Below are 26,077 nucleotides of genomic sequence, written 5' to 3'. Positions count from 1 at the left end.
ATACAAGAGCATATTATCTGTAAACAGATAATTTTGCTTCTTCATTTTTCTATTTTGGGGCCTTTTTTTTTCTTTTTTCTTTTTTTTTTTGAGACAGTCTCACTATATTACCCTCAGTAGAGGTGCTGTGCGTCACAGCTCACAGCAACCTCAAATTCTTGGGCCCAAGTGATTCTCTTGCCTCAGCCTGCCAAGTAGTGGGGACTGCAGGCATCCACCATAGTGCCTGGCTATTTTTTTGTTGCAGTTGTCATTGTTGTTTAGCTGGCCCAGGCTGGGTTCGAACCTGCCAGCCTCAGTGCGGTGGCTGGTGCCGTAACCACTGTGCTACAGGCACCGAGCAGGTGCCTTTTATTTCTTTATCTTCTCTAATTGCCCTGGCTAAGAACTTTTAGTACTATATTGAATAGAAGTGGCCAGAGTGTGCACATTAGCCTTGTTCCTGATCTTAGAGGAAAACCTTTCAGTCTTTCACCACTGGTTATATTGCTAGCTGTGAGTTTTCACATATGGCCTTTATCACATTGATTGTTTCCTCTACGTCAGTGGTTCTCAACCTGATGCCAGGACCCTTTAATACAGTTCCTGTGGGTCACAACCACTGCTCTACATGTATTCCTCATTTGTTGAGAATTTTCACTGTGAAAGTGAGACCTTGTTTTAAATATGGTTCCCTCAAGTAAGCATTGTTGTGTTTTTCTCATGAACAGCAGCCTTAGCCTCCAGTAGCTGAATGTTTTCTCTGACTATGTGAAAGTTCTTATATTTGTAAAATCATTAGTATGAATGGAGAAGAGGTGGAGTGTTTTAATATACTTATTTGTACTAGAAGTCGTGTGATAAGCTGTTTTGTATAATAACCTGATGTTACTTGATATCCAAAGTTCCTGTTTGCTGTGTATTTGTTATGTATCGTGCTTCTCAGAGAGCTCTTGGTCTGAGCACATAGCATGGGTATCAGAGACTTGGTGAGGGGAAAGCATCACTGACCCTTAAAAACCATGTGTTCTGGAGCAGCACCTGTGGCTCAAAGGAGTGGGGCGCCGGCCACATATGTCAGAGGTGGCATGTTCAAGCCCAGCCCCAGCCAAAAACTGCAAAAAAAAAAAACATGAGTGCTGGCAGCAGCGTGTGGCACAGCCTTGTCTCTTGGGATCCTCCACTCACACATAGTGGGACAGGCCCTGGATTGATCTTGGCCACATTCCTGAGAGAACTAGCCTGACCATGGGAACTCTCTTGTAGGAACCCACTTCCTGCGGGTAATCCCAGAAGATGGCCCTGCAGCTCAGAACCCAGAAAATGTCAAGAGGCTTCTCTTCTGCACCGGCAAGGTGTACTATGACCTCACGCGGGAGCGCAAAGCAAGGGACATGGTGGAGCAGGTGGCCATCACAAGGATCGAGCAGGTGAGGGCACATGGCATGGCATCTAGGTGCCAGTGTCCCTCCTGCAGGGTGCTAGGTGTCTGGTACAGAACATCACTGACAGAGGTGGGGAATTCTAGATCCCTGGACTTCCCCACCTAGAATAGCCACCATCAGACTGCCCTTCTGGAATGCCAGCCTCCCTGTGCTCTACTTTGCCTGCCCTCTGAATGTCTCCCTCTTAGCCTGACCCCTGCTGTCCCCTAGCTGTCACCATTCCCCTTTGACCTCCTGCTGAAAGAGGTGCAGAAGTACCCCAATGCGGAGCTGGTCTGGTGCCAGGAGGAGCACAAGAACCAAGGCTACTATGACTATGTGAAGCCAAGACTTCGGACCACCATCAGCCGCGCCAAGCCCGTCTGGTAAGGACTTGGTCCCTGCCAGGGAGGCTGCAGGATCCCTTCCTCAGACTAGCAGGTCATAACTGGGGTACATGTAAGAGAGGGATGAGGCCTGGCCCACTTGGTGGCCATTGCCCTCACTACGCCCTGTCTGTCTCTACCCTTCTCTGTCTCTGTCTCTCTCCCTCTCTCCCCATCTCTCTCTCTCTCAGGTATGCTGGCCGGGACCCAGCAGCTGCCCCAGCCACTGGCAATAAGAAGACCCACCTGACGGAGCTACAGCGCCTCCTGGACACAGCCTTTGACCTAGACGCCTTCAAGAACTTCACTTAGATGCTGCCTAGGATTGTTCGGGCTGCTGCCCTCTCCACATCCATGACTGCCCCTCGCTTCTCAACTAAAGAATAGTGCCTCAGCACTGCCCACACCTCTGCCCTTCTCTCTGTGCTGCACTCCTCTCCCTTCTGCTCTTGTAGGAATTAGGTCATTGCCCCCCTTGAGTGCTTGGCTGCCCCACAGGCCAGACGCTGCTCAGACTGAGCTGACTTCCGTCAAGCTGAGTGGCTTTTACGGAGGCAGTGAGGAGCAGGAGGAGCAAAGGAGCCCCCACAGAGAAGGCTCTGGCCGTGACCCTCTCCACCAGCACCACCCTCCCAGGACAGGGACTGGGCCTCACGTGGCTTCCCACTGTGCTGGCAACCTTGTTACCCAGCAAGGTACAGGCTCTTGTATTTGAGACTAGGGTAGTTTCATCGTGGGGCCAAGCCTTCCAATCCACCACGGATCCTGGGGTGAGATCTGACATACTAGCAGAGGTCTGCAGGGCAGCCAAGGCTATGGAGTGAACCGAGGAGACAGGCAGCTGGCAGGAGAGAGCCTTGGCCTGACGTGGCACGGGGAGGGCGGTGTCAGTCTCTGCAGTGTCCATTCTCTGTTGCCTCTTCAAGGGTCCTGGGCTTTGCCTGGGAGACCAAGCATGTCCCCTTCACCCTCACCTGGGACTGGGCAGCACCTGGAGCCCACAAGGTTTCTGTGGCCAGGAAGCCTTGCTGGGGTCCCCACAGCCAGAGCACTGGCTGCTCTGTCTTGATCTTGCTGACCCTCTACCTCCTCCTGTGGCCTCTCCCTCCTCCCACCACTCTTCTTTCTTTCTGCTATTTCCCTTTAACCTAATGGAGACTGTCTGATGCATCATTTTCTTTGCTGTGCCAAAGCAGGTCAGAAGAGGAAGAAGAGGGGCAGGGGTGAGAGAGGCAGGCCGTATCCAAGGGGCCAGCTGCCTTTCATCTATCACTTTGACCTACACAGGGACAGATCTGATTTATTTATTTTGGTTAAAAAAAAAAAAGAACAAAAACAACTTTACAGTGCATTGGCTTGACCCATAAACTAAGTTATCCATGGGCCTGTCTGCTGCATTTTTTTTTTTTAGAGACAGAGTCTCACTTTATCGCCCTCAGTAGAGTGCCGTGGCGTCACACAGCTCACAGCAACCTCCAGCTTCTGGGCTTAAGCGATTCTCTTGCCTCAGCCTCCCCAGTAGCTGGGACTACAGGCGCCCGCCACAACGCCCGGCTATTTTTATTTTTTGTTGCAGTTTGGCCGGGGCTGGGTTTGAACCCACCACCCTCGGTATACGGGGCCAGCGCCCTACTCACTGAGCCACAGGCGCCGCCCTGCTGCATCTTTTTGTCTGTTCTGCCTTCTCCCCTGAGAGAATGGGCCTGGACTAGGCCCCTCTCAACCTGCCTGGGAAGCAGCCCCTCCTTGTTGGATGGGGAGCAGTGACTACCACCTGTCCTGCTGCATGTTATGCCCCAACCCAGCTCTGCCCAAACCGGGGCTCCAGGCCCCATGGCCTTCTGCCCTCCCTCACAGGCCACAGCAAGGCATGCAGAAGCTGCCTTGGCTGCCATGTTGCCTTTGGGTACAGCCTTATTTCTGAGCTCTCACTGCTCTTGGGTATTCTTCCTCATTCCACCTTGCAAAAAAGTACTCTGCACTCCGCACCTCCACAGGTGAGGTTTGACCAGTGTGCCTGCGGGCTTACCTGACTCAGACATGCTAGTTGGTGCCCACCAGCTCTCGCAACCTGGAGATGAGACCTCCCTGCCGACATGTGTTTTTAGTCCCCTCTGCCAAGAGCCTATTATCTTCATCCCTCAAGCGAGGCATTGGCCTCTTGAGGAGTTGGCCAGTCCCACCCCTGAGGAAGAGCTCAGTGTCCCTTGAACCTCTACCTGCCACCTGCTTTCTAGGCAGCACCTACCTGTGTTCCTTGATTTGCTACTGCCTTCACAGCTTGGCCACCAACCAGTGCCAGGTGGAGCAGGGCCTAGAGTCAGACACTCCTGCCCCTGACAACTGCACACCTTTCTGTACCTAATGCAGCCCTTTGGGGCAGGATGGGTTAGAGCTATATGGAAACTGCTATCTGCCTGGAGAGGCTTTTGGCCATGTCCTACACAGAGGAGGGAGCTGGCCGTCAGCTTCACCACTGACTGTCCAGCTCACCTGACATGCTGGTGAGCCAGGGTTTTATTGCCACCACAATCTAAAGACCTTTTGGAAACATGGCTTCAGGGTGAGCTGCAGTGAGGGAAGCTGGGATTTGCCCATAAAAGCTTCCAGGCTGGGGTGGCGGCCCCATATGCCAGAGGTGGCGGGTTCAAGTCCAGCCCCAGCCAAAAACCACACACACACACACACAAAAAAAAAAAAGCTTCCAGGCTGGCCAGAAGGGCAGAACATCTGGGTGAGCAGAGCCCAAACTGGTCAAGTTCAGCACAGTGTCAACCACCCACAGGCCCTTTTGGAGACAGTTGTGAGTACAGGAACAGGCACAGCTCCCCTAGAAACTGTTGAAGTAGGTGGAGTCTTGGCCTTCTGTGTGCAGGCCCACAGCCCTGAGAACCCTGCAAGGAGAACTTGTGGAAGCTCTGGGAAGATGGGGACAGGGAGACCACACTGGACCAGATGTCACTGCCACCAGGATTTTCATGCTAAGTGGTGATATACTCAACACATCGTCATACAAATGGTTCCCTAGTTTTTTTGCCGCTTTAGGGTTTTTTTGGTTTTTTTTTTTTTATAGCCCTCAGTAGAGTGCTATGGCATCACACAGCTCACAGCAACCTCCAATTCCTGGGCTTCAGCGATTCTCTTGCCTCAGCCTCCCGAGTAGCTGGGACTACAGGCGCCTGCCACAACACCCGGCTATTTTTTGATTGCAGTTCAGCCGGGGCCAGGTTTGAACCCACCACCCTCGTTATATGGAGCCGGCGCCGCCCTCAGCTTTAGTTTTTAATTGTCCCCTTTGGAAATGTTGGGGAAAAAAATCTAGGGAGCATCCTGTGTGGTTATACGAGACTTAATGGGTCAGGAGCAGTTGTGAGTGTGTATGTGAACAGAACAACAAGAGTGGTGTTGGGTCATGGCTTCGGGTAGCCACACAGATTTAGCTGGCGTCGTGTGGTTGAGGTGTGGGCTACAACAGCACTGCATCTGGGCTTGGTGCCAACCCACCTCTGTCCAACTGCTGGGCAGAGTGGGGTGAGCTGAAGGATTAGCAGACCTCATGTCACTGTGAGGTGGGATCAGAGTCTGGGCCCAACATGGCTTCCTTGTACTCTTCTGGATATAAAAGACCCAAAATGCCCAAAGTAAGTCAGGGAGATTGCCAGGTTGCTCTGCTAGGGAGGGAGTTTCAGAGCCAGGCCTGAGAGCTTGCAGTGCCCCCTGACGCCCAGTAGTGACACCTGTGTCACTTTCAAGTAACTGGTCAGTTGACGGGCATTGCCAACCTTGTGAGCTCTGTGATTTCAGCCAGTTCTGTCCAGGGGCAACCAAGTGAGGGACTGAGCCTTCACTCCAACCCTGCGCTTGTGCATAGGTGTTTACACCTGAGGAAGCAGCTGTCACGTCCCACTGAGACGACTAGGAGGCCCTCACTTAGGTTTCCCTTCCTCTGATAGAAACAGGGAATTAGACTAAATACCCAATGCTACTTCAGTCCCAACTGACAGGGCAGTGAGCTCCCCTTCAGGATAGTATTCAATTGGGATTGGACAGAACACAAATAGTGGCAAATCTCCCTGCATAGAATTTCGTGGTCCTTCAACCAGTGAGTCTCTATGCCAGGACTCCACTCAGGTTCCACACTCCACTGGCTCCAGTATCCACTGTCACACCTGGCTTGCTCAATCCCTGAAATAAATCATCAAAGACTTCCCTGAATGAGAGCCAGAGATCCTCTCCAAGGTTCCTAAAGAGGCTGCCCTACTTAACCCCATCACACACCATGGCTATGACCTTGTTCCTGTGCCCCCCAGTCTCACTCTTCTCCACAGACCCCTCCTCCTGTGTCCTCACCCTCCTGCCCCGGCCAAAGAGCTGGAGAAGGGCTGGGGTGGGGGAGATTGCATGGACCTATATTGCCATGGGAACTTTCTTAAAACCCCAAGTGTTCTTGAACCCACCACCCTCCTTTTAAGGTTGCTGTGAGCTATGATGTCACAGCACTCTGCCCAGGGCAAAAGTGAGACTCTGTCAAAAAATAAATAAGGGGGCGGAGCAAGATGGCAGACCAGAAGGCTCATTGAGCTGAGCACTCCTAGAATGACGGGGAAAAAACAGAACCCGGCCATACCTGTTGCAAAGACCTTACCCAGAGTCATAGCTCAGGGTGCACAGTGAGGAGGTGGTTATTTGGGTACAGCATATGATCCTGAGTGGTGGAAATCTGATGTATTAGGCAAGTGATTGCAACCAGCTGGGATCAGCTGACTGCCCCTAAAGGTCCAGACAGGAAGAAGCCTTTCTGGAGTTTTCAGTGGTATGGGGAAACTGTTGAGTGGCAAGCTTGAAAGAGTGGGTGGACTCAAAACACTATACGACAACTACATTTGAATGTGGGTTGGAGTGGACTTGCCATAAGTTTGGTGGCTAGCAAGAAGGTCTTGGTGGCTGGGAGGTCTTAGCAGGGGCCTAAAGCACAGCCATCTTGATTCCACCTGCCGGGATCAGAACTCCACTCTTGAAACAAGCTGAGGGATTCCCACACTCCTTGGGAACTAGAGTCAGGGGGCATTGTGAGACCTGCCCTTTATGGATTCTTGTGAACTTTAAAATCCCTGCCAGGGTCTGAATGCTGAGGAAACAATTAGGCAATCACCAAAGGCAACTAAGTTTAGAATAAGGACCATAGAGGTTGCTGGCTGTGCTCTGTCTCCAAAAAAACCACAGCGCCACTATCCTAGCAATACATTGCAATATATTGTCATCAAGAGCAAAGGACTTTTGTTTAAAACAAAGGAGGCAGTGAGAAATAAAAAGGAGGACAAGGAAGTGAGCAAGAAGAAAGAACACATGAGGAGGAACCAACAGAAGACTTCAAGCAACATGAAAAACCAAAACAGGTGGTGCCTGTAGCTCAGTGGGTAGGGTGCCAGCCACATACACCAGGGCTGGTGGCTTCAAACCCGGCCCAGGCAGCTAAAAAGCAGCAATGACAACTGCAACAAAAACATAGCCAGGCATTGTGGCAGGCACCTGGAGTCCCAACTACTTGGGAGGCTGAGGCAAGAGAATCGCTTAAGACTGAGAGTTTGAAGTTGCTGTGAGCTGTGACACCACAGCACTCTACCAAGGGTGACATAGTGAGACTCTGTCTCAAAAAAAAAAAAAAAAATACAGAGGAACTCCCCCAGGGACCATGAGGCAGTTACTCCAGAAGACTCCACCTATAAAGAATTAATGGACTTGACAGAAGGGGAAGTCAAAATATGGATGACAGGCTTGGCATTCATAGCTCAGTGGTTAGGGCTCTGGCCACATATGCCGAGATAGGTGGGTTTGAACCCTGCCTGGGCCTGCTAAACAACAATGACAACTACAACAAAAAAATAGCATTGTGGCGGGGGCCTGTAGTCCCAGCTACTTGGGAGGCTGAGGCAAAAGAATTGCTTAAGCCCAAGAGTTTGAGATTGCTGTGAGCTATGATACCATAGCACTCTACCGAGGGTGACAAACCGAGACTCTGTCTCAAAAACAAACAAACAAAAATAACAAAGCCACAATGAAAGAAAAAATTCTGTAAGCAGCCAGGAGTAAGCACCAACTGACCTACAGAAGCAAAGCCTTTAGGATGACAGCAGACTTTTCAACTGAAACCTTCCAAGCCAGAAGAGCACAGTCATCCACCTTCAACATTCTTTTTTTTTTTTCTCTCTCTCTTTTGGAGACAGAGTCTCACTTAGTCGCCTGGGGTTGAGTGCTAGGGTGTCATAGCTCACAGCAACCTCAAACTCTTGGGCTCAAGTGATCCTCTTGCCTCAGCCTCCTGAGTAACAGGGACTACAGGAACCCACCACAAGGCCCAGCTATTTTTTAGACATGGGGTCTTGCTCAGGCTGGTCTCAAACTCCTGAGCTCAAGCAATCCACCCAAGTAAGCTTTCCAGAGTGCTGGGATTACAGGTGTGAGCCACTATGCCCAGCCCCCACCTTCAACATTCCTAAACAAAACAATTTCCAGTTCAGAATTCTATATCCTACTAAACTAAGCTTCAAAACTGATGGAGAAATGAAATTGTTTGCTGATACACAAGCATTGAGGAAATTTGCCACAGACCAGATCTACAGGAAATACTGGGACCTATTCTCAATACTGACCACCTAGCAAAGTAAATACCCAGAAGCAAAAGGCCAAAACATAGCTTCCACAATTGCCCAAAGGGTAAAATTACACAATGGACTTTTCCACAAACTAAGAGAAATAGAACTCTACCACATTTATTCGTTCTCTCAATAAATGTCAGTGGATTGAACTCACCCCTGAAGAGGCACAGGCTGGCTGATTGGATAAATAAGCACAAGCCATCCATATGCTTTCTTTAGGAGACACATCTAGCCTTGAAGGACAAATTAAGACTCAGGGTTAAGGGATGGAAAACAATATTTCAAGCAAATAGAAATCAGAAGAAAGGAGGGGTTGCAATCTTATTTTCAGATACAAGTGGATTTAAAGCAACTAAAATTAAGAAAGGCAAAGGTGGACACTTTATACTGGTCAAAGAAACAATTCAACAAGAAGACATTTCAATTTTAAATATTTGTGCACACAACTTAAATGCTCCCAGGTTTATGAAACAGACCTTGAAGGGTTTGAACAATATGATATCACATAACACCATAATAGGGACTTTAACACTCCTCTGACAAAACTGGACAGATCCTCTAAAAAGAAACTAAACAAAGATGCAAAGGACTTAAATGTGACCCTAGAACAAATGAGATTAATAGACATACACAGAATCATCCCAAAGCTAAGGAATATACATTTTTCTCATCAGCCCATGGTACGTACTTCAAAATTGACCACATCCAAGGATACAAAGCAAACCTCAGAAAAATTAAAAGAATAGAAATTACACCTTGTATCCCACAAGGCAATAAAGATGAAACTCAACTCCAACAAAAACATTCATCCCCACACAAAGACTTGGAAATTAAACAACATTATGCAAAATGATAGTTGGGTTCAGGAAGAGATAAAAGAGGAAATCATTAAATTCCTCAAACATGGCTTGGTGTCTGTAGCTCAAACAGCTAAGGTGCCAGCCACATATACCAGAGCTGGTGGGTTCAAATCCAGCCCAGGCCTGTCAAACAACAATGACAACTACAACCAAAAAAAAAAAAAAAAAGCTAGGTTTTGTGGCAGGCACCTGTAGTTTCAGCTACTTGGGAGGCTGAGGCAAGAGAATTGCTTAAGCCCAGGAGTTGGAGGTTGCTTTGAGCTGTGATGCCATGGCACTCTACCCAGGGCGACAGCTTGAGGCTCTGTCTCAAAAAATAATAATAAATTAAATAAAATTCCTCAAACATAACAAAAATGAAGACACAAGTTACCAAAACCTATGGGATACAGCAAAAGCAGTCTTAAGAGAGAACTTTATTACATTAGATGCCTACACTTGAAAAACAGAAAGCACATCAACAAACTGGTGAGCCATCTTGTGGAATTAAAAAAAGAAGAACAATTTAATCCCAAACCCAGCAGAAGAAAAGAAATAACAAAAATTAATTCAGGGATGAATGAAATTTAAAACAAAAGAATCATTCAGAAAATTAACAAAACAAAAAGTTGGTTTTCAAAAAAATAAATAAAATTGATAAACCTTTGACCACATTAACTCCAAAAGAAAAGTAAAATCTCTAATAACCTCAATCAGAAACAATAAAAGAGAAATAACAACAAATGCCACAGAGATACAAGAGAGCTTCTCTGAGTACTACAAGAAACTCTATGCCCAGAAATTTGACAATGTGGAGAAAATGGATCAAAACCTGGAATTACACCCTCTCCCTAGACTTAATCAAGGCTCTTGAACAGACCAATTTCAAGAACTGAGATCAAAGAAACAATAAAAAAATCTCACAACAACAACAAAAAAGCCCTTGTCCAGATGGCTTCACACCAGAATTATATCAAACCTTCAAAGAAGAGCTTATACCCATGCTGCAGAAATTATTCCAAAAAATTTAGAAGGAAGAAATCTTCCCCAACATGCTCCATGAAGCAAACATCACCCTGATACCAAAACCAGGAAAAGATTCAACTAAAAAGGAGAATCGCAGACCAATTTCACTAATGAATTATAGATGCAGAATTACAGACCAAATTTCACTAGTGAGTATGGATGCAAAAATTCTCAATAAAATCCTCGCCAACAGTTTACAGCTACACATTAAAAACATCATTCATGGGCAGTGCCTGTGGCTCAAGGAGTAGGGCGCCGGTCCCATATGCCGGAGGTGGTGGGTTCAAACCCAGCCTCGGCCAAAAACTACAAAAAAAAAAAAAAATCATTCATCACAATTAAGTAGGTTCCACCCCAAGGATGCAAGGTTGTTTTAACATATGCAAGTCCATAAACATTATTCACTGTATCAACAGAAACAAAAACAAAGACCATATGATCCTCTCAGTAGCTGCAGAAAAAGCATTTGATAAAATCCAGCATCCTTTTCTAATTAGAACACTGAAGAATATAGGCATAGGTGGCACTTTTCTGAAACTGATTTTTTTTTTTTTTTTTTTGTAGAGACGGAGTCTCACTTTATGGCCCTCGGTAGAGTGCCGTGGCCTCACACAGCTCACAGCAACCTCCAACTCCTGGGCTTAAGCGATTCTCTTGCCTCAGCCTCCCAAGTGGCCATGACTACAGGCGCCCACCACAACTCCCGGCTATTTTTTGGTTGCAGTTTGGCCGGGGCCGGGTTTGAACCCATCACCCTTGGTATATGGGGCCGGCACCTTACTGACTGAGCCACAGGTGCCGCCCTTCTGAAACTGATTGAAGCCATCTATGACAAACCCACAGCTAATTCTATAGTAAATGGAGTAAATCTAAAAGCTTTTCTACTTAGAACAGGAACCAAACAGGCTGTCCTCTATCATCATTACTATTCAACATAGTGCTGGAAGTTCTAGCTAATACAATCAGGCAAGAGAAGAAAATAAAGGGCATCCAAATGGGGGCAGAGGAGGTCAAACTCTACCTTTTTGCCGACAATGTGATCTTATACTTAGAGACCCCAAAGACTCAACCCCAAGACTCCTGGAAGTGATTTAAAAAAAATACAGTAGGCTTGGCGCCTGTGGCTCAAGTGGCTGAGGTGCCAGTCACATACAGCTGAGCTGGCAGGTTGTAATCCAGCCTGGGCCCACCAAACAACAATGACAGCTGCAACCAAAAAATAGCCAGGTGTTGTGGTGGGCGCCTTTAGTCCCAGCTACTTGGGAGGCGGAGGCAGGAGAATCACTTGAGCCCAGGAGTTGGAGGTTGCTATGAGCTGTGAGCCCAGGGCGACAGCTTGAGGCTCTGTCTCACAAAAATAAAAATAAAATAAAATAAAAATACAGTAATGTCTCAGGATATAAAATCAATATCCACAAATCAGAAGCCTTTGTATATCCTTTTTTTTTTTTTTTGTAGAGACAGAGTCTCACTTTATGGCCCTCGGTAGAGTGCCTTGGCATCACACAGCTCACAGCAACCTCCAACTCCTGGGCTCAAGCGATTCTCTTGCCTCAGCCTCCCGAGCAGCTGGGACTACAGGCGCCCACCACAACGCCCGGCTATTTTTTGGTTGCAGTTTGGCCGGGGCTGGGTTTGAACCCGCCACCCTTGGTATATGGGGCCGGTGCCTTACTGACTGAGCCACAGGCGCCGCCCGCCTTTGTATATCCTAATAGAGACAAAGATGAGAAGCTACTCAAGGACACAGTTCCCTTCACAGTAGCTTCAAAGAAAATGAAATACCTAGGAATGTACCTAACAAAAGAGGTAAGGGACCTCTATGAAGAAAATTAAGAAATAGCCGAAGATATTAACAAATGGACAACATACCATGCTCATGGCTGGGAAGAATCAACATTGTTAAAATGTCTATACTTCCCAAAGCAATCTACAGATTCAATGCAATCCCCCACTAAAATACTGACATCATACTTTCAAGATTTGGAAAAAATAATTCTTCATTTTGTGTGGAACCAGAAAAAAACCCGTATAGTCAAGGCAATTCTTAGGGATTTTTTTGTTTTTGTTTTTGTTGAGACAGAGTCTCACTTTGTTGCTCCTGGTAGAGTGCCATAGTGTTACAGCTCACAGCAACCTCAAACTTTTGGGCTTAAGCAATTCTTTTGTCTCAGCCTTAGCTATTTTCACAGATGAGGTCTCGCTCTTGCTCAGGCTGGTCTTGAACCTATGAGCTCAGGCAATCGACCTGCCTTGGCCTCCCAGAGTGCTAGGATTACAGGCGTGAGCCACCATGCCCAGCCACTAAGCCAATTCTTAGTAATGAAAACAAAGCTGGGGGGCATCAGCCTATCAGACTTTAGGCTGCACTACAAGGCCGTAGTGATCAAAACAGCATGGTATTGGCACAAAAATAGACATATAGACATCTGGAACGAAATAGAAAACCATGAAATGAAATGAACATCTTATAACTACCTAATCTTTGATAAACCAAACAAGAACATACACTGGAGGAAAGAATCAATAAATGATGCTGGGAGAACTGGATAACCAGATGTAAAAGACTGAAACTTGACCTTTACTTTTCTCCACTAACTACATTGATTAACGATGGATAAAAAAACATCTAAATCTAAGGCATGAAACAATAAAAATCCTCAAAGAAACTGTGGGGAAAACAGTTGAAGTTACTGGACTGGGGAAAGACTTTATGAAGAAGACATCAACAGCAACTGCAACAACAAAAATAAACACATGGAACTTAACTAAATTGAATAGCTTCTGTACAGCTAAAGAGACAACAACCCAAAGCAAAGCAACAACCATCAGAATAGGAAAAGATATTTGCACATTATGAATCAGACAAAAGCTTGATAACTAGGATCTACAGAGAACTCAAATTAATCGACATTAAAAAAAAAAAATCCCTGATGTTGCCCAGGGCTCAGGGGGTAGGGCATCGGGCCACATACACTGAAGCTGGTGAGTTCGAACCTGGCCCAGGCCAGTTAAAACAACAGTGACAACTGCAACAACAACAACAACAACAACAACAACAAAATAGCCAAGTGTTGTGGCAGGCACCTATAGTCCCATCTACTTGGGAGGCTGAGGCAAGAGAATCACTTGAGCCCAAGAATTTGAGGTTGCTGTGAGCTGTGATGCCACGGCACTCTACTCAGGAAGACAGTTTGAGACTGACTCAAAAGAAAAAAAAATCCCTTATATCGGTGGGCAAGAGAGATAAATAGAACCTTCTCTTGGCTTAGTGCCTGTAGCACAGTGGTTACAGCACCAGCCACATACACGGAGGCTGGTAGGTACGAACCTGGCCAGGGCCAGCTAAACAACAATGACAACTGCAACAAAAAAGTGGCTGAGCGTTGTGGCGGGTACATGTAGTCCCAGCTACTTGGGAGGCTGAGGCAAGAGAATCGGTTAAGCCCAAGTGTTAGAGGTTGCTGTGAACTGTGATGCCACATCACTCTACCGAGGGTGACATAATGAAACTCTGTCCCAACAAAAGAACCTTCTCTAAAGAAGATAGATGAATGGCTAACAAACATATGAAAAAATGCTCATTGTCCCTGATCATTAGAGAAATGCAAATCAAAACCACCCTAAGGTATTACCTAACCCAAGTAAGAATGTCCCACATCACAAAATCTCAAAGCTACAGATGCTGGCATGGATGTGGAGAAAAAGGAACACTTTTTCACTGCTGGTGGGACTGCAAACTAATACAACCCTTTTGGAAGAAAGTAGGGAGAATCCTCAAAGAACTCAAAGTAGACCTCCCATTTGATCCTGCAATCCCATTACTGGGCATCTACTTAGAAGGAAAAAAAAAATCATTTTATCATAAGGACTGTTTATTGCAGCTCAATTTACAATCATCAAACTGTGGAAACAACCTAAATGCCCATCAATCCAGGAATTGATTAAAAGTCTGTGGCATATGTATACAATGGAATATTAGAATATTACTCGGCCAGTATAAAAGATGGAGACTTTACATCTTTTGTATTAACCTGGATGGAGTTGAAATACTTTCTTCTTACCAAAGCCTCGCAAGAATGGAGAAGCAAGAATCCAGTGTACTCAATTCTGATATGGGGACAATTAATGACCTAGTACATGGTGGGGGGTGGGGGGAGGGGAGACTGGACAGAGGTAAGGCAGGAGGGGGATGAAGGGTCATGGTGTGTGACACACCTCTTGGAGGCAGGACACAATTGTAAGAGGGACTTTACCTAACAAATGCAATCAGTGCAGCCTGATTCTCTGTACCCTCAATGAATCCTCAACAATAAAAATAAATAAAATGTACTCTTTTAACAATTTGAAATTGCTCACTGGATTGCCCAGGCTAGAATGCCATGCAGTCGGCCTGGCTCACAGCAACCTCAAACTACTGGCTTCAAGCAATTTTCCTCAGCCTCCTGAGAGGCTGATACTACAGGTGTCTGCCACAATACCCAGCTAATTTTTTTTTTTCTATTTTTAGTAGAGACAAGGTCTGGAGCTTGCTCAGGCTGGTCTTGAACTCCTAAGCTCGAGAGATCTTCACACCTCAGCCTCCCAGAGGGCAAGGATTACAGGTGTGAGCCACTGCGACCAGCAATATACACTATGTGTATTATTAACTAATCACATGAAATAGATGACTAGAATGATTTTCTTTCATCTAACTGAAACTTTGTACCATTTGACCAAGATTTCCCCTTTTCCCATCTATCACCTCCCCACCCTTCACTTAGTAACCACTATTCTACTCTCTACTTCTGTAATTCTATGTTTGATTTTTTTAGATTCCACTTAAGTGGAAGCAAGGTTTACTTCAGTTAATATAAAGCCCCCTCAGTTTCATTCATATTGTCAGGAATGATAGAACTTCCTTCTTTTTTTTGAGGCAGAGCCTCAAGCTGTCGCCCTGGGTAGAGTGCTATGGCATCACAGCTCACAGCAACCTCAAACTCCTGGGCTCAAGCGATTCTCCTGCCTCAGCCTCCCAAGTAGCTGGGACTACAGGCACCCACCACAATGCCCGGCTATTTTTTGGGTTGCAGCCATCATTGTTGTTTGGTGGGCCCAGGCTGGATTCGAACCCGCCAGCTCAGGTGTATGTGGCTGGTGCCTTAGCCGCTTGAGCAACAGGCGCTGAGCCAGAACTTCCTTCTTTTTTAAAGTTGAATAATATTATTATTTTTCTTTCTTTCTTTTTTTTTTTTTTTTGAGACAAGAGTCTCACTGTGTTGCCCTGGGTAGAGTGCCATGGCATCACAGCTCACTGCAACCTCAAACTTTTGTGCTTAAGTGATTCTCTTGCCTCAGCCTCCCAAGTATCTGGGACTACAGGCACCTGCCACAATGCTTGGATATTTTTTGGTTGTAGTTGCATTGTTGTTTGGCAGGCCTAGGCGGGATTCGAACCTGCCAGCTCCAGTGTATGTGGCTGGGGCCCTAGATGCTGAGCTATAGGCACCAAGCCAAAGCTGAATAATATTCTATTTATACATATACTCTATTTTTTGCTCTGTTCATCAATTCATGGACCTTTATGTTGATTTTATATCTTGACTATTATAAGTAGTTCCACAATGAACATAGAAAGGCAGACATCTCATCAGAATGTTTATTGCAGCCCAATTCATAATTGCTAAGTGATGGAAAAAACCCAAGTGCCCATCAACTCATGAATGGATTAATAAATTGTGGTATTTGTACACCATGGAATATTATGCAGCTGTAAAGAAAGATGGAGACTATACCTCTTTCATGTTTACATGGATGGAGCTGGAAAATATTCTTCTTAGCAAGGTATCCCAAGAATGGAAAAAAAAGTACCCAATGTACTCAGTCCTAATATGAAACTAATTTATAGCTTTCATACAAAAGATATAACCCAATCTCAGTACAAGAACATGGGGAAGGGGGCAAGTGAGGGGAAAGGAGGGGGAGGAATGATGGAGGGAGGGTGATTGGTGGGTCCACAGCTATGGTGCATCTTGGAAGGGTGCAGGTGAAGTTTACTAAGTGTAGAATATAAAGGTTTGAACACAATAATTAAGAAAATGCCATGAAGGCTATGTTAATCAGTTCGGTGAAAATATTTCAGACCGTATATGGAACCAGCACGTAGTACCTCATGATTGCATTATTGTACACAACTATGATTTAATTAAAAAAAAGAAAGAAAGAAAGAGAGAGAGAGAGAAGCACAAACCATAAAAGAGCAGGGAGAGGGGTGAGTGTGCTCCCACTTAATGGGCACAATATTAGAGTGTATGGCACACCTCTTGGGGGTGGGACACAATTATAAGAGGGATTATGCCTAACAAATACAAACACTGTAACCTAATTATTTGTACCCTCAATTAACTTGAAACAATAAAAAAAAGAGTACAAAAAAAATTGCAGACATCTCTTCAACACACTAATTTCAATTCCTGTAGATATACACCAAAAAGTGAAATTTCTGGATCATACAGTAATTCTATTTGTAGTTTTGTTTTGTGACAAAGTCTCACTTCGTTGCCCTCTGTAGAGTGCTGCATCGTCACAGCTCACAGTGACCTCAAACTCCTGGGCCCACGTGATTCTTTTGCCTCAGCATCCCAAGTAGCTGGGACTATAGGTACTTACCACAAGACCCGACCATTTTTTGATTACAGTTGTCAGTGTTATTTGGCAGACCTGGGCTGGATTCGAACCAACCAGCTCCAGTGTATGTGGCTGGCACCTTAGCCTCTGAGTCACAGGCACCAAGCGCCTATTTGTAGTTTTTTTTTTTTTTTTCCTATTTATAGTTTTTTGATGAGCCTCCATACCATCTTCTAAAATAACTGGATGTGGTTGGGTGTGATGGCTCACGCCTGTAATCTTAGCACTCTAGGAGGCCAAGGCAGGTAGATCACTCAAGCTCAGGAGTTTGAGACCAACCTGAGCAAAGTGAAACCTGTCTTTAGTAAAAATAGAAAAACTAGCCAGGCATTGTGGTGGGCACCTGTAGTCCCAGTTATTTGGGAGGCTGAGGCATGGGAATTACTTAAGCCCAGGAATTTGAAATTGCTGTGAGCTATGACACCAGGGCTCTCTACCCAGGGCATACAGTGATTCACTCTGTTTCAAAAATAGATAGAGAACTCCCCGGCTGGGGCAGCCCCAGAGGAACCACACAGGGTCACTCCCTACAAAGATACAGCAACAATAGAGTGATCCAGCTGGGGTCTAACTTGGAAAAACACCTCCCCAACTCTGAGAACGGCCAGAGGCAATGGTGAAAAACCATCATGAGGTGAAATCAACAGAAAAATTCTGGCAATATGAATAATCAGAGTAGATCAACTCCCCCAAGGATCAATGGGGCAGACACAGCACAAGATCCCATGCACAAACAAATAGCTGAGATGTCAGAAATCAAATTCAGAATCTGGATAGCAAATAAGATTGAATTAGAATTCCAAGCAGTAACCCAAAAGATGTCTCAAGAATTCAACGAATTCAAAGACCAAATGACCAAAGATTTTGATACATTGAGACAAGAAGTTGCAGCCCTCGAAGATCTGAGAAACACAGTAGAATCCCTTAGTAACAGAATGGAGCAAGCAGAAGAAAGGATTTCTGACATTGAAGACAAAGCTTTTGAACGCTCCCACACTCTCAAAGAGGAAGAGAAATGGAGGGCAAAAACAGATCACTCTCTCAGACAGCTCTGGGATAATTCAAAGAAAATCAATATTCAGGAGCGGCGCCTGTGGCTCAGTCAGTAAGGCGCCGGCCCCATATACCGAGGGTGGCGGGTTCAAACCCGACCCCGGCTGAACCGCAACCAAAAAATAGCCGGGCGTTGTGGCGGGCGCCTGTAGTCCCAGCTACTCGGGAGGCTGAGGCAAGAGAATCACTTAAGCCCAGGAACTGGAGGTTGCTATGAGCTGTATGATGCCATGGCACTCTACCAAGGGCCATAAAGTGAAACTCTGTCTCTACCAAAAAAGAAAAAAAGAAAAAAGAAAAATCAATATTCATCTTATAGGGATCTCTGAAAGTGATGAAGTGGCTTCACAAGGCACAGAGTCTCTTCTCTATGAGATTATGAAGGAGAACTTTCCAGACATGCCAAGAGATTCTGAAATTCAGATAGCAGACAGTTTCAGAACTCCAGCACGACTCAACCTGAATTAGACATCCCCCAGAAACATCATAATCAATTCCACTAAAGTTAATATGAAGGAGAAAATTCTGAAAGCAGCCAGACAAAAGAAAACCATCACCTACAAGGGCAAGAATATTAGAATAACTGCAGATCTCTCTGCTGTAATCTTTCAAGATAGAAGAGGATGGTCATTGACTTTTAATCTCCTAAAACAAAATAACTTTCAACCCAGGATCCTGTACCCAGCTAAACTGAGTTTGATTTATGATGGAGAAATTAAATACTTCAATGACATTCACATGTTGAAGAAATTTGCCATAACTAAACCAGCTCTCCAGGATATTCTCAGACCTATCCTCCATAAAGACCAGCGTAATCCTCCACCACAAAAGTAAACCCACCCAGAATTTTGATCAAATTCCAACTTCCACAGTCACAAAAGGATTAAAAATGTCCATCGGTCTCTCAAAAGGCTTATCAATATTCTCAATTAATGTGAATGGTTTAAATTATCCTCTAAAGAGGCACAGGTTGGTGGACTGGATACAAAAACTCAAGCCAGATATCTGCTGTATACAAGAATCATATCTTACATTAAAAGACAAATATAGGGGCGGCGCCTGTGGCTCAGTGAGTAGGGCGCCGGCCCCATATGCTGAGGGTGGTGGGTTCAAGCCCAGCCCCGGCCAAACTGCAACAAAAAAATAGCCGGGCGTTGTGGCGGGCACCTGTAGTCCCAGCTGCTCAGGAGGCTGAGGCAAGAGAATCGCCTAAGCCCAAGAGTTAGAGGTTGCTGTGAGCTGTGTGATGCCACGGCACTCTACCGAGGGTGATAAAGTGAGACTCTGTCTCTACAAAAAAAAAAAAAAAAGACAAATATAGACTCAAGGTGAAGGGATGGTCATCTATAATCCAGGCAAATGGAAAGCAGAAAAAAGCAGGCATTGTAATCCTATTTGCAGGTGCAATAGGCTTTAAACCAACTGAAATAAGGAAGGATAAGGAGGGACACTTCATATTTGTTAAAGGTAATACTCAATATGATGAGATTTCAATTATTAATATTTATGCACCCAACCAGAATGCACCTCATTTTATAAGAGAAACTCTAACAGACATGAGCAACTTAATTTCCTCCAGTTCCATAGTAGTTGGAGATTTGAACACCCCTTTAGCTGTGCTGGATAGATCCTCCAAAAAGAAGCTAAGCAAAGAAATCTTAGATTTAAACTTAACCATTCAACATCTGGACTTAACAGACATCTACAGAACATTTCATCCCAAAAAAACTGAATACACATTCTTCTAATCAGCCCATGGAACATACTCCAAAATTGACCACATCCTAGGCCACAAATCTAACCTCAGCAAATTTAAAAAAATAATAATTATTCCTTGCATCTTCTCAGACCATCATGGAATAAAAGTTGAACTCAATAACAACAGGAACCTGCATACCCATACAAAAACATGGAAGCTAAACAACCTTATGTTGAAGGATAGATGGGTTATAGATGAGATTAAGAAGGAAATCACCAAATTTTTGGAACAAAACAACAATCAAGACATGAGTTATCAGAACCTCTGGGATACTGCAAAGGCAGTCCTAAGAGGGAAATTTATAGCACTGCAAGCCTTCCTCAAGAAAACGGAAAGAGAGTTAATAACTTAATGGGACATCTCAAGCAACTGGAGAAGGAAGAACACTCCAACCCCAAACCCAGCAGAAGAAAAGAAATAACCAAAATCAGAGCAGAATTAAATGAAATTGAAAACAAAAGAATTATACAACAGATCAATAAATTCAAAAGTTGGTTTTTTGGGGCGGTGCCTGTGGCTCAAAGGGGTAGGGCATCAGCCCCATGTTCCAGAGGTGGTGGGTTCAAACCCAGTCCTGGCCAAAAACTGCAATAAATAAATAAATAAATAAATAAAAAGTTGGTTTTTTGAAAAGATCAATAAAATAGATAAACCTTTGGCCAATCTAACCAGAAAAAAAGAGTAAAATCTCTAATTTCATCAATCAGAAATGGTAATGATGAAATAACAACAGACTCCTCAGAAATTCAAAAATCCTTAACGAATACTACAAGAAACTCTACTCTCAGAAATATGAAAATCTGAAAGAAATTGACCAATACCTGGAAGCACACCACCTACCAAGAGAATGAAGTGGAAAGGTTGAACAGGCCTATATCAAGTTCTGAAATAGCATCAACTATACAAAATCTCCCTAAAAAGAAAAGCCCAGGACCAGATGGCTTTACATCAGAATTCTACCAAACCTTTAAAGAAGAACTAGTACCTATACTACTAAACCTCTTCAAAATATAGAAAAAGAAGGAATATTACCTAACACAACACATTCTACAAAGCAAACATCACCTTGATCCCCAAACCAGGGAAAGACCCAACAAGAAAAGAAAATTATAGACCAATATCACTAATGAATATTGATGCTAAAATACTCAATAAGATCCTAACAAACAGAATCCAACAACACATCAAAAAAATTATACACCACGACCAAGTGGGATTTGTCCCAGGGTCTCAAGGCTGGTTCAATATACATAAATCTATAAATGTAATTCAGCACATAAAAAAAACCAAAAAATAAGGACCTTATGATTCTTTCAATTGATGCAGAAAAAGCTTTTGATAATATCCAGCATCCCTTCCTGATCAGAACACTTAAGAAAATTGGTATATAGCTGGGCGTTGTGGCGGGTGCCTGTAGTCCCAGCTGCTCGGGAGGCTGAGGCAAGAGAATCGTGTAAGCCCAAGAGTTAGAGGTTGCTGTAAGCCGTGTGACACCACAGCACTCTACCCGAGGGCGGTACAGTGAGACTCTGTCTCTACAAAAAAAAAAAAAAGAAAGAAAAAAAGAAAATTGGTATGGAAGGGACATTTCTTAAACTAATAGAGGCCATCTACAGCAAACCCACAGCCAATATCGTATTGAATGGAGTTAAATTGAAATCATTTCCACTTAGATCAGGAACCAGGCAAGGTTGCCCATTGTCTCCATTGCTCTTTAACATTGTAATGGAAGTTTTAGCCATTGCAATTAGGGAAGAAAAGGTGATCAAGGGTATCCACATACAGTCAGAAGAGATCAAACTTTCGCTCTTCGCAGATGATATGATCATGTGTCTGGAAAACACTAGGGATTCTACTACAAAACTTTTAGAAGTGATCAAGGAATACAGCAATGTCTCAGGCTACAAAATCAACACCCATAAATCTGTAGCCTTTATATATTCGAACAATAACCAAGCTAAAAAAACAGTCAAGGACTCTATTCCTTTTACAGTAGTGCCAAAGAAGATGAAATATTTGGGAGTATACCTAACAAAGGACGTGAAAGATCTCTACAAGAAAACTATGAAACTTCAAGAAAAGAAATTGCTGAAGATGTTAACAAATGGAAAAACATACCATGCTCATGGCTGGGAAGAATCAACATTGTTAAAATATCTATACTGCCCAAAGCAATATATAATTTTAATGCAATTCCTATTAAAGCTCCATTGTCATATTTTAAAGATCTTGAAAAAATAATACTTGGTTTTATATAGAATCAGAATAAAACTCAAATAGCCAAAACATTACTCAGCAATAAAAACACAGCAGGAGGAATCATGCTACCAGACCTGAGACTGTACTATAAATCAATAGTGATCAAAACAGTATGGTATTGGCACAAAAACAGAGAAGTAGATGTCTGTAACAGAATAGAGAACCAAGAGATGAATCCAGCTACTTACTGTTATCTGATCTTTGACAAGCCAATTAAAAACATTCAGTGGGGAAAAGATTCTCTATTTAACAAATGGTGCTGGATGAACTGGCTGGCAATCTGTAGAAGATTGAAACTGGACCCACACCTTTCACCATTAACTATTAAGATTTAAACTTAAGACATGAAACTATAAAAATAACTTGAAGAAAGTGCAGGGAAAACTCTTGAAGGAATCGGCCTGGGTGAATATTTTATGAGGAGGACTCCCCAGGCAACTGAAGCAGTATCAAAAATACACTACTGGGACCTGATCAAACTAAAAAGCTTCTGCACAGCCAAGAATATAGTAAGTAAAGCAAGCAGACAGCCCTCAGAATGGGAGAAAATATTTGCAGGTTATACCTCCGATAAAGGTCTAATAACCAGAATCCACAGAAAACTCGAGCATATTAGCAAGAAAAGAACACGTGATCCCATCACAGGGTAGGCCAAGGACTTGAAGAGAAACTTCTCTAAAGAAGACAGATGCATGATCTACAGACACATGAAAAAAAGCTCATCATCCTTAATCATCAAAGAAATGCAAATCAAAACTACTTTGAGATATCACCTAACCCCAGTAAGAGTAGCCCACATAACAAAATCCCCAAACCAGAGATGTTGGCGTGGATGTGGAGAAAAGGGCACACTTCTACACTGCTGGTGGGAATGCACACTAATACGTTCCTTTTGGAAGGATGTTTGGAGAATAGTTAGAGACCTAAAAATAGACCTGCCATTCAATCTTATAATTCCTTTACTAGGTTTATACCCAGAAGACCAAAAATCACAATATAACAAAGACATCTGTACCAGAATGTTTATTGCAGCCCAATTCATAATCGCTATGTCATGGAAGAAGCCCAACTGCCCAACAACCCACGAATGGACTAGCAAATTGTGGTACTTGTACACCATGGAATATTATGCAACCTTAAAGAAAGATGGCGACTTTACCTCTTTCATGTTTACATGGATGGAGCTGGAACATATTCTTCTTAGCAAAGTATCTGAGGAATGGAAGAAAAAGTATCCAATGTACTCAGCCCTACTATGAAGCTAAATTATAGCTTTCACATGAAGACTATAACCCAACTATAGCACAAGACTATGGGGAAAGGGCCAAGGAAGGGGAAGGGAGTGGGGAGATTAGGCTGGAGGGAGGGTGATGGGTGGGGCCACACCTACAGTGCATCTTAGAATGGGTACAGGTGAAACTTACTAAAGGCAGAATACAAATGTCTACATAGAATAACTAAGAAAATGCCATGAAGGCTACGTTGAACAGTTTGATGAGAATATTTCAGATTGCATATGAAACCAGCACATTGTACCCCTTGATCACAATAATGTACACAGCTATGAGTTAACAATAAAAAAAAATAAAAATAAAAAAATAGATAGATAGAAAGAATGGCTGGACTAATTTACATTCCCACCAACAGTGTACAATGGTTTCCTTTCTCCACATCCTTACCAATACTTGTCTTTTATCTTTTTGATAATAACAATTCTTGTAGGTGTAACATGATATCTCATTGTAGTTTTAACTTGTATTTCCCTGCTGATTAGTGGTGTTGAAGGTTTTTTCATGTATCTGTTGACTATTTGTATGTTTTCTTTTGAGAAATAAATATTCAGGTTTTGTTGCCCATTTTTAAGTTGAGTTATTTGTTTTCTTACTAATGAGTTGTTTAAGTTTCTTATATGATTTAGGTATTAACTTGTTATCAAATGTATGGTTTGAAGATTATTTTCTCCCATTTTTTAGGTTGTCTCTTCACTCTGTTGATTTATTTCCTTTCCTATGCAGAAGCTTTTTAGTTTGATGTATTCTATTTATCTATTTTTGCTTTTGTTGTCTGTGATTTGGGGATCATAGTCAAAAACTCATTGCCCACACCAATTTTGTGGAAATTTCTCCCTACGTTTTTTTTTTTTCTGTGTGTATAGTTTCAGATTTTAAATTTTAGTCTTGAATTAATTTTGAGTTGATTTTTGTATATGGTGTGAAGTAAAGGTCCAGTTTTATTTCCCTGCGTGTGGAATTTCCCCAATACTATTTATTGAAGACACTCTCCTTTCTCCATTGTATGTTCTTGACACTTTTGTCGAAAATCAACTGACCATAAATGTATGGGTTTATTTCTGAGCTTTCTACTTTGTTCCATTGGATGATGTCTGCTTTTATGCCAAAACCATGCTATTTTGATTACTATAGCTTCATTATATATTTTGAAATGAGGTAGTGTTATGCTTCCATCTTTATTCTTTTTTTTTTCTGTTGTTTGAGACAGTCTCACTATCTCACTGTTGCCCTCTGTAGAGTGCCACAGCATTATAACTTACAGCAACTTCAAACTCTTGCCTCAAGTGATCCTCTTGTCTCAGCCTCCCATGTAGCTGGGACTACAAGTGCCCCCTACAACACCTGGCTATTTTTAGAGTCTCGCTTTGCTCAGGCTGGTCTCAAACTCCTGAACTCAAGCAATGCACCTGACTCAGCCTCCCAAGTGAGCCACTGCACCCCGCCATCATCTTTATTCTTTTTCCTCAAGATTGCTTTGGCTATTTGGGTTCTTTTGTGGTTACATACAGATTGTAGGATTGTTTTTTCTATTTCTGTGAAAAATGCCATTGGAATTTTGATAGGAATTGCATTGAATCTATAAATCACTTTGAGCAGTATGGAAATGTTAACAATATTAACTGTTCCAATCTTTGAATGAGATATCTTTCCATTATTTGTGTCATCTTCAATTTATTTTAATAGTGTTTTATAGTTGTCGGGGTACAGATCTTTTACTTCCTTGGCTAAAGAAATGGGACTGTTTTCTTTTTCAGATTCCTTACTAGAGGGTTCAAATGCTGCTGATTTTTGTATGTAGATTTTGTATCCTGCAACATTACTAAATTCATCAGTTTTAACAGTTTTTTGGTGGAGTTTTTAGGGTTTTCTATATATAAGATCTTGTTATCTATCAGTGAACAGAGACAATTTTATTTCTTCCTTTCCTATTTGGATGGCTTTTGTTTCTTTTTTCTTGCTTAATTGCTTTGGTAGGATTTCCAGTACTATATTGGGTAGAATTGATGCTGAGAGGGAGCATCATGGTCTTTTTGTGATCTTAGAGGAAAAGCTTTCAATTTTTTACTGTTGAATATGATTTTAGCTGTGAGCTTTGCTATATGTCCTTTATTGTGTTGAGGAACATTACTTCTATATCTAATTTAGCTTCAAACCCAGCCAGGGTCAGCTAAACAACAATGACAACTACAACAAAAGAATAGCAGGGTGTTGTGGCGGGCACCTGTAGTCCCAGATACTTGGGAGGCTGAGGCAAGAGAATTGCTTTAGCCCAAGAGTTTGAGGTTGCTGTGAGCTGTGACGCCACAGCACTCTACTGAGGGCAACAGGGTGAGACTCTGTCTCAAAAAAAAAATGTTGAGTTTTGTCAAATCTTGGATTTTCATATACATTTTAGGATTAGCATGTCAATTTCTGCAAAAACTAAAAGCCTAGGGATTGACTCTGTAGATAAATTTGGGGAATAAGGCATCTCAGTTATATTAAGTCTTTCAGTCCATGACACAGGATAACTCCTCATTTATTCAAGTGTTCTTTTTCAACAGTAGTTTATAGCTTTTACAGTATAAGTTTTGCACTTTTTGATAAACTTATTCCTAAGGATTGCATTCTTTTTGATGCTATTGTTGTTAGTTTGGCTTTTTTGTTGTTGTTGTTTGCCATTTAAAAACAAGTTTAGGCCAGGCTCAATGGCTCATGACTGTAATCCTAGCACTCTGGTAGACCAAGGCGAGTGGATT

At 43.3% G+C, this 26,077-nt stretch overlaps 1 protein-coding gene across 4 annotated transcripts in view; it reads left to right on the top strand.

Moving 5' to 3' along the window:
- The window catches only part of OGDH (oxoglutarate dehydrogenase), an 87,732-nt gene extending 84,561 nt beyond the window's left edge, over nucleotides 1–3,171 (top strand). For all 4 annotated transcript variants that reach the window (XM_053608343.1, XM_053608345.1, XM_053608344.1 and 1 more), the window contains 3 exons: nucleotides 1,246–1,409; nucleotides 1,635–1,789; nucleotides 1,981–3,171. In XM_053608343.1, coding sequence (XP_053464318.1) covers nucleotides 1,246–1,409; nucleotides 1,635–1,789; nucleotides 1,981–2,101 — 440 coding nt within the window. In that variant the 3' untranslated portion in view covers nucleotides 2,102–3,171. The remainder of the gene's footprint in view (nucleotides 1–1,245; nucleotides 1,410–1,634; nucleotides 1,790–1,980) is intronic.
- Nucleotides 3,172–26,077: the final 22,906 nt, after the last annotated feature.

The sequence above is a fragment of the Nycticebus coucang genome, chromosome 11 (genome assembly GCF_027406575.1).
Source record: "Nycticebus coucang isolate mNycCou1 chromosome 11, mNycCou1.pri, whole genome shotgun sequence".
NCBI classification, from domain to species: domain Eukaryota; kingdom Metazoa; phylum Chordata; class Mammalia; order Primates; family Lorisidae; genus Nycticebus; species Nycticebus coucang.
Note: the sequence above shows the minus strand (reverse complement) of the source record. Positions and strands in the feature narration are given on the sequence as shown.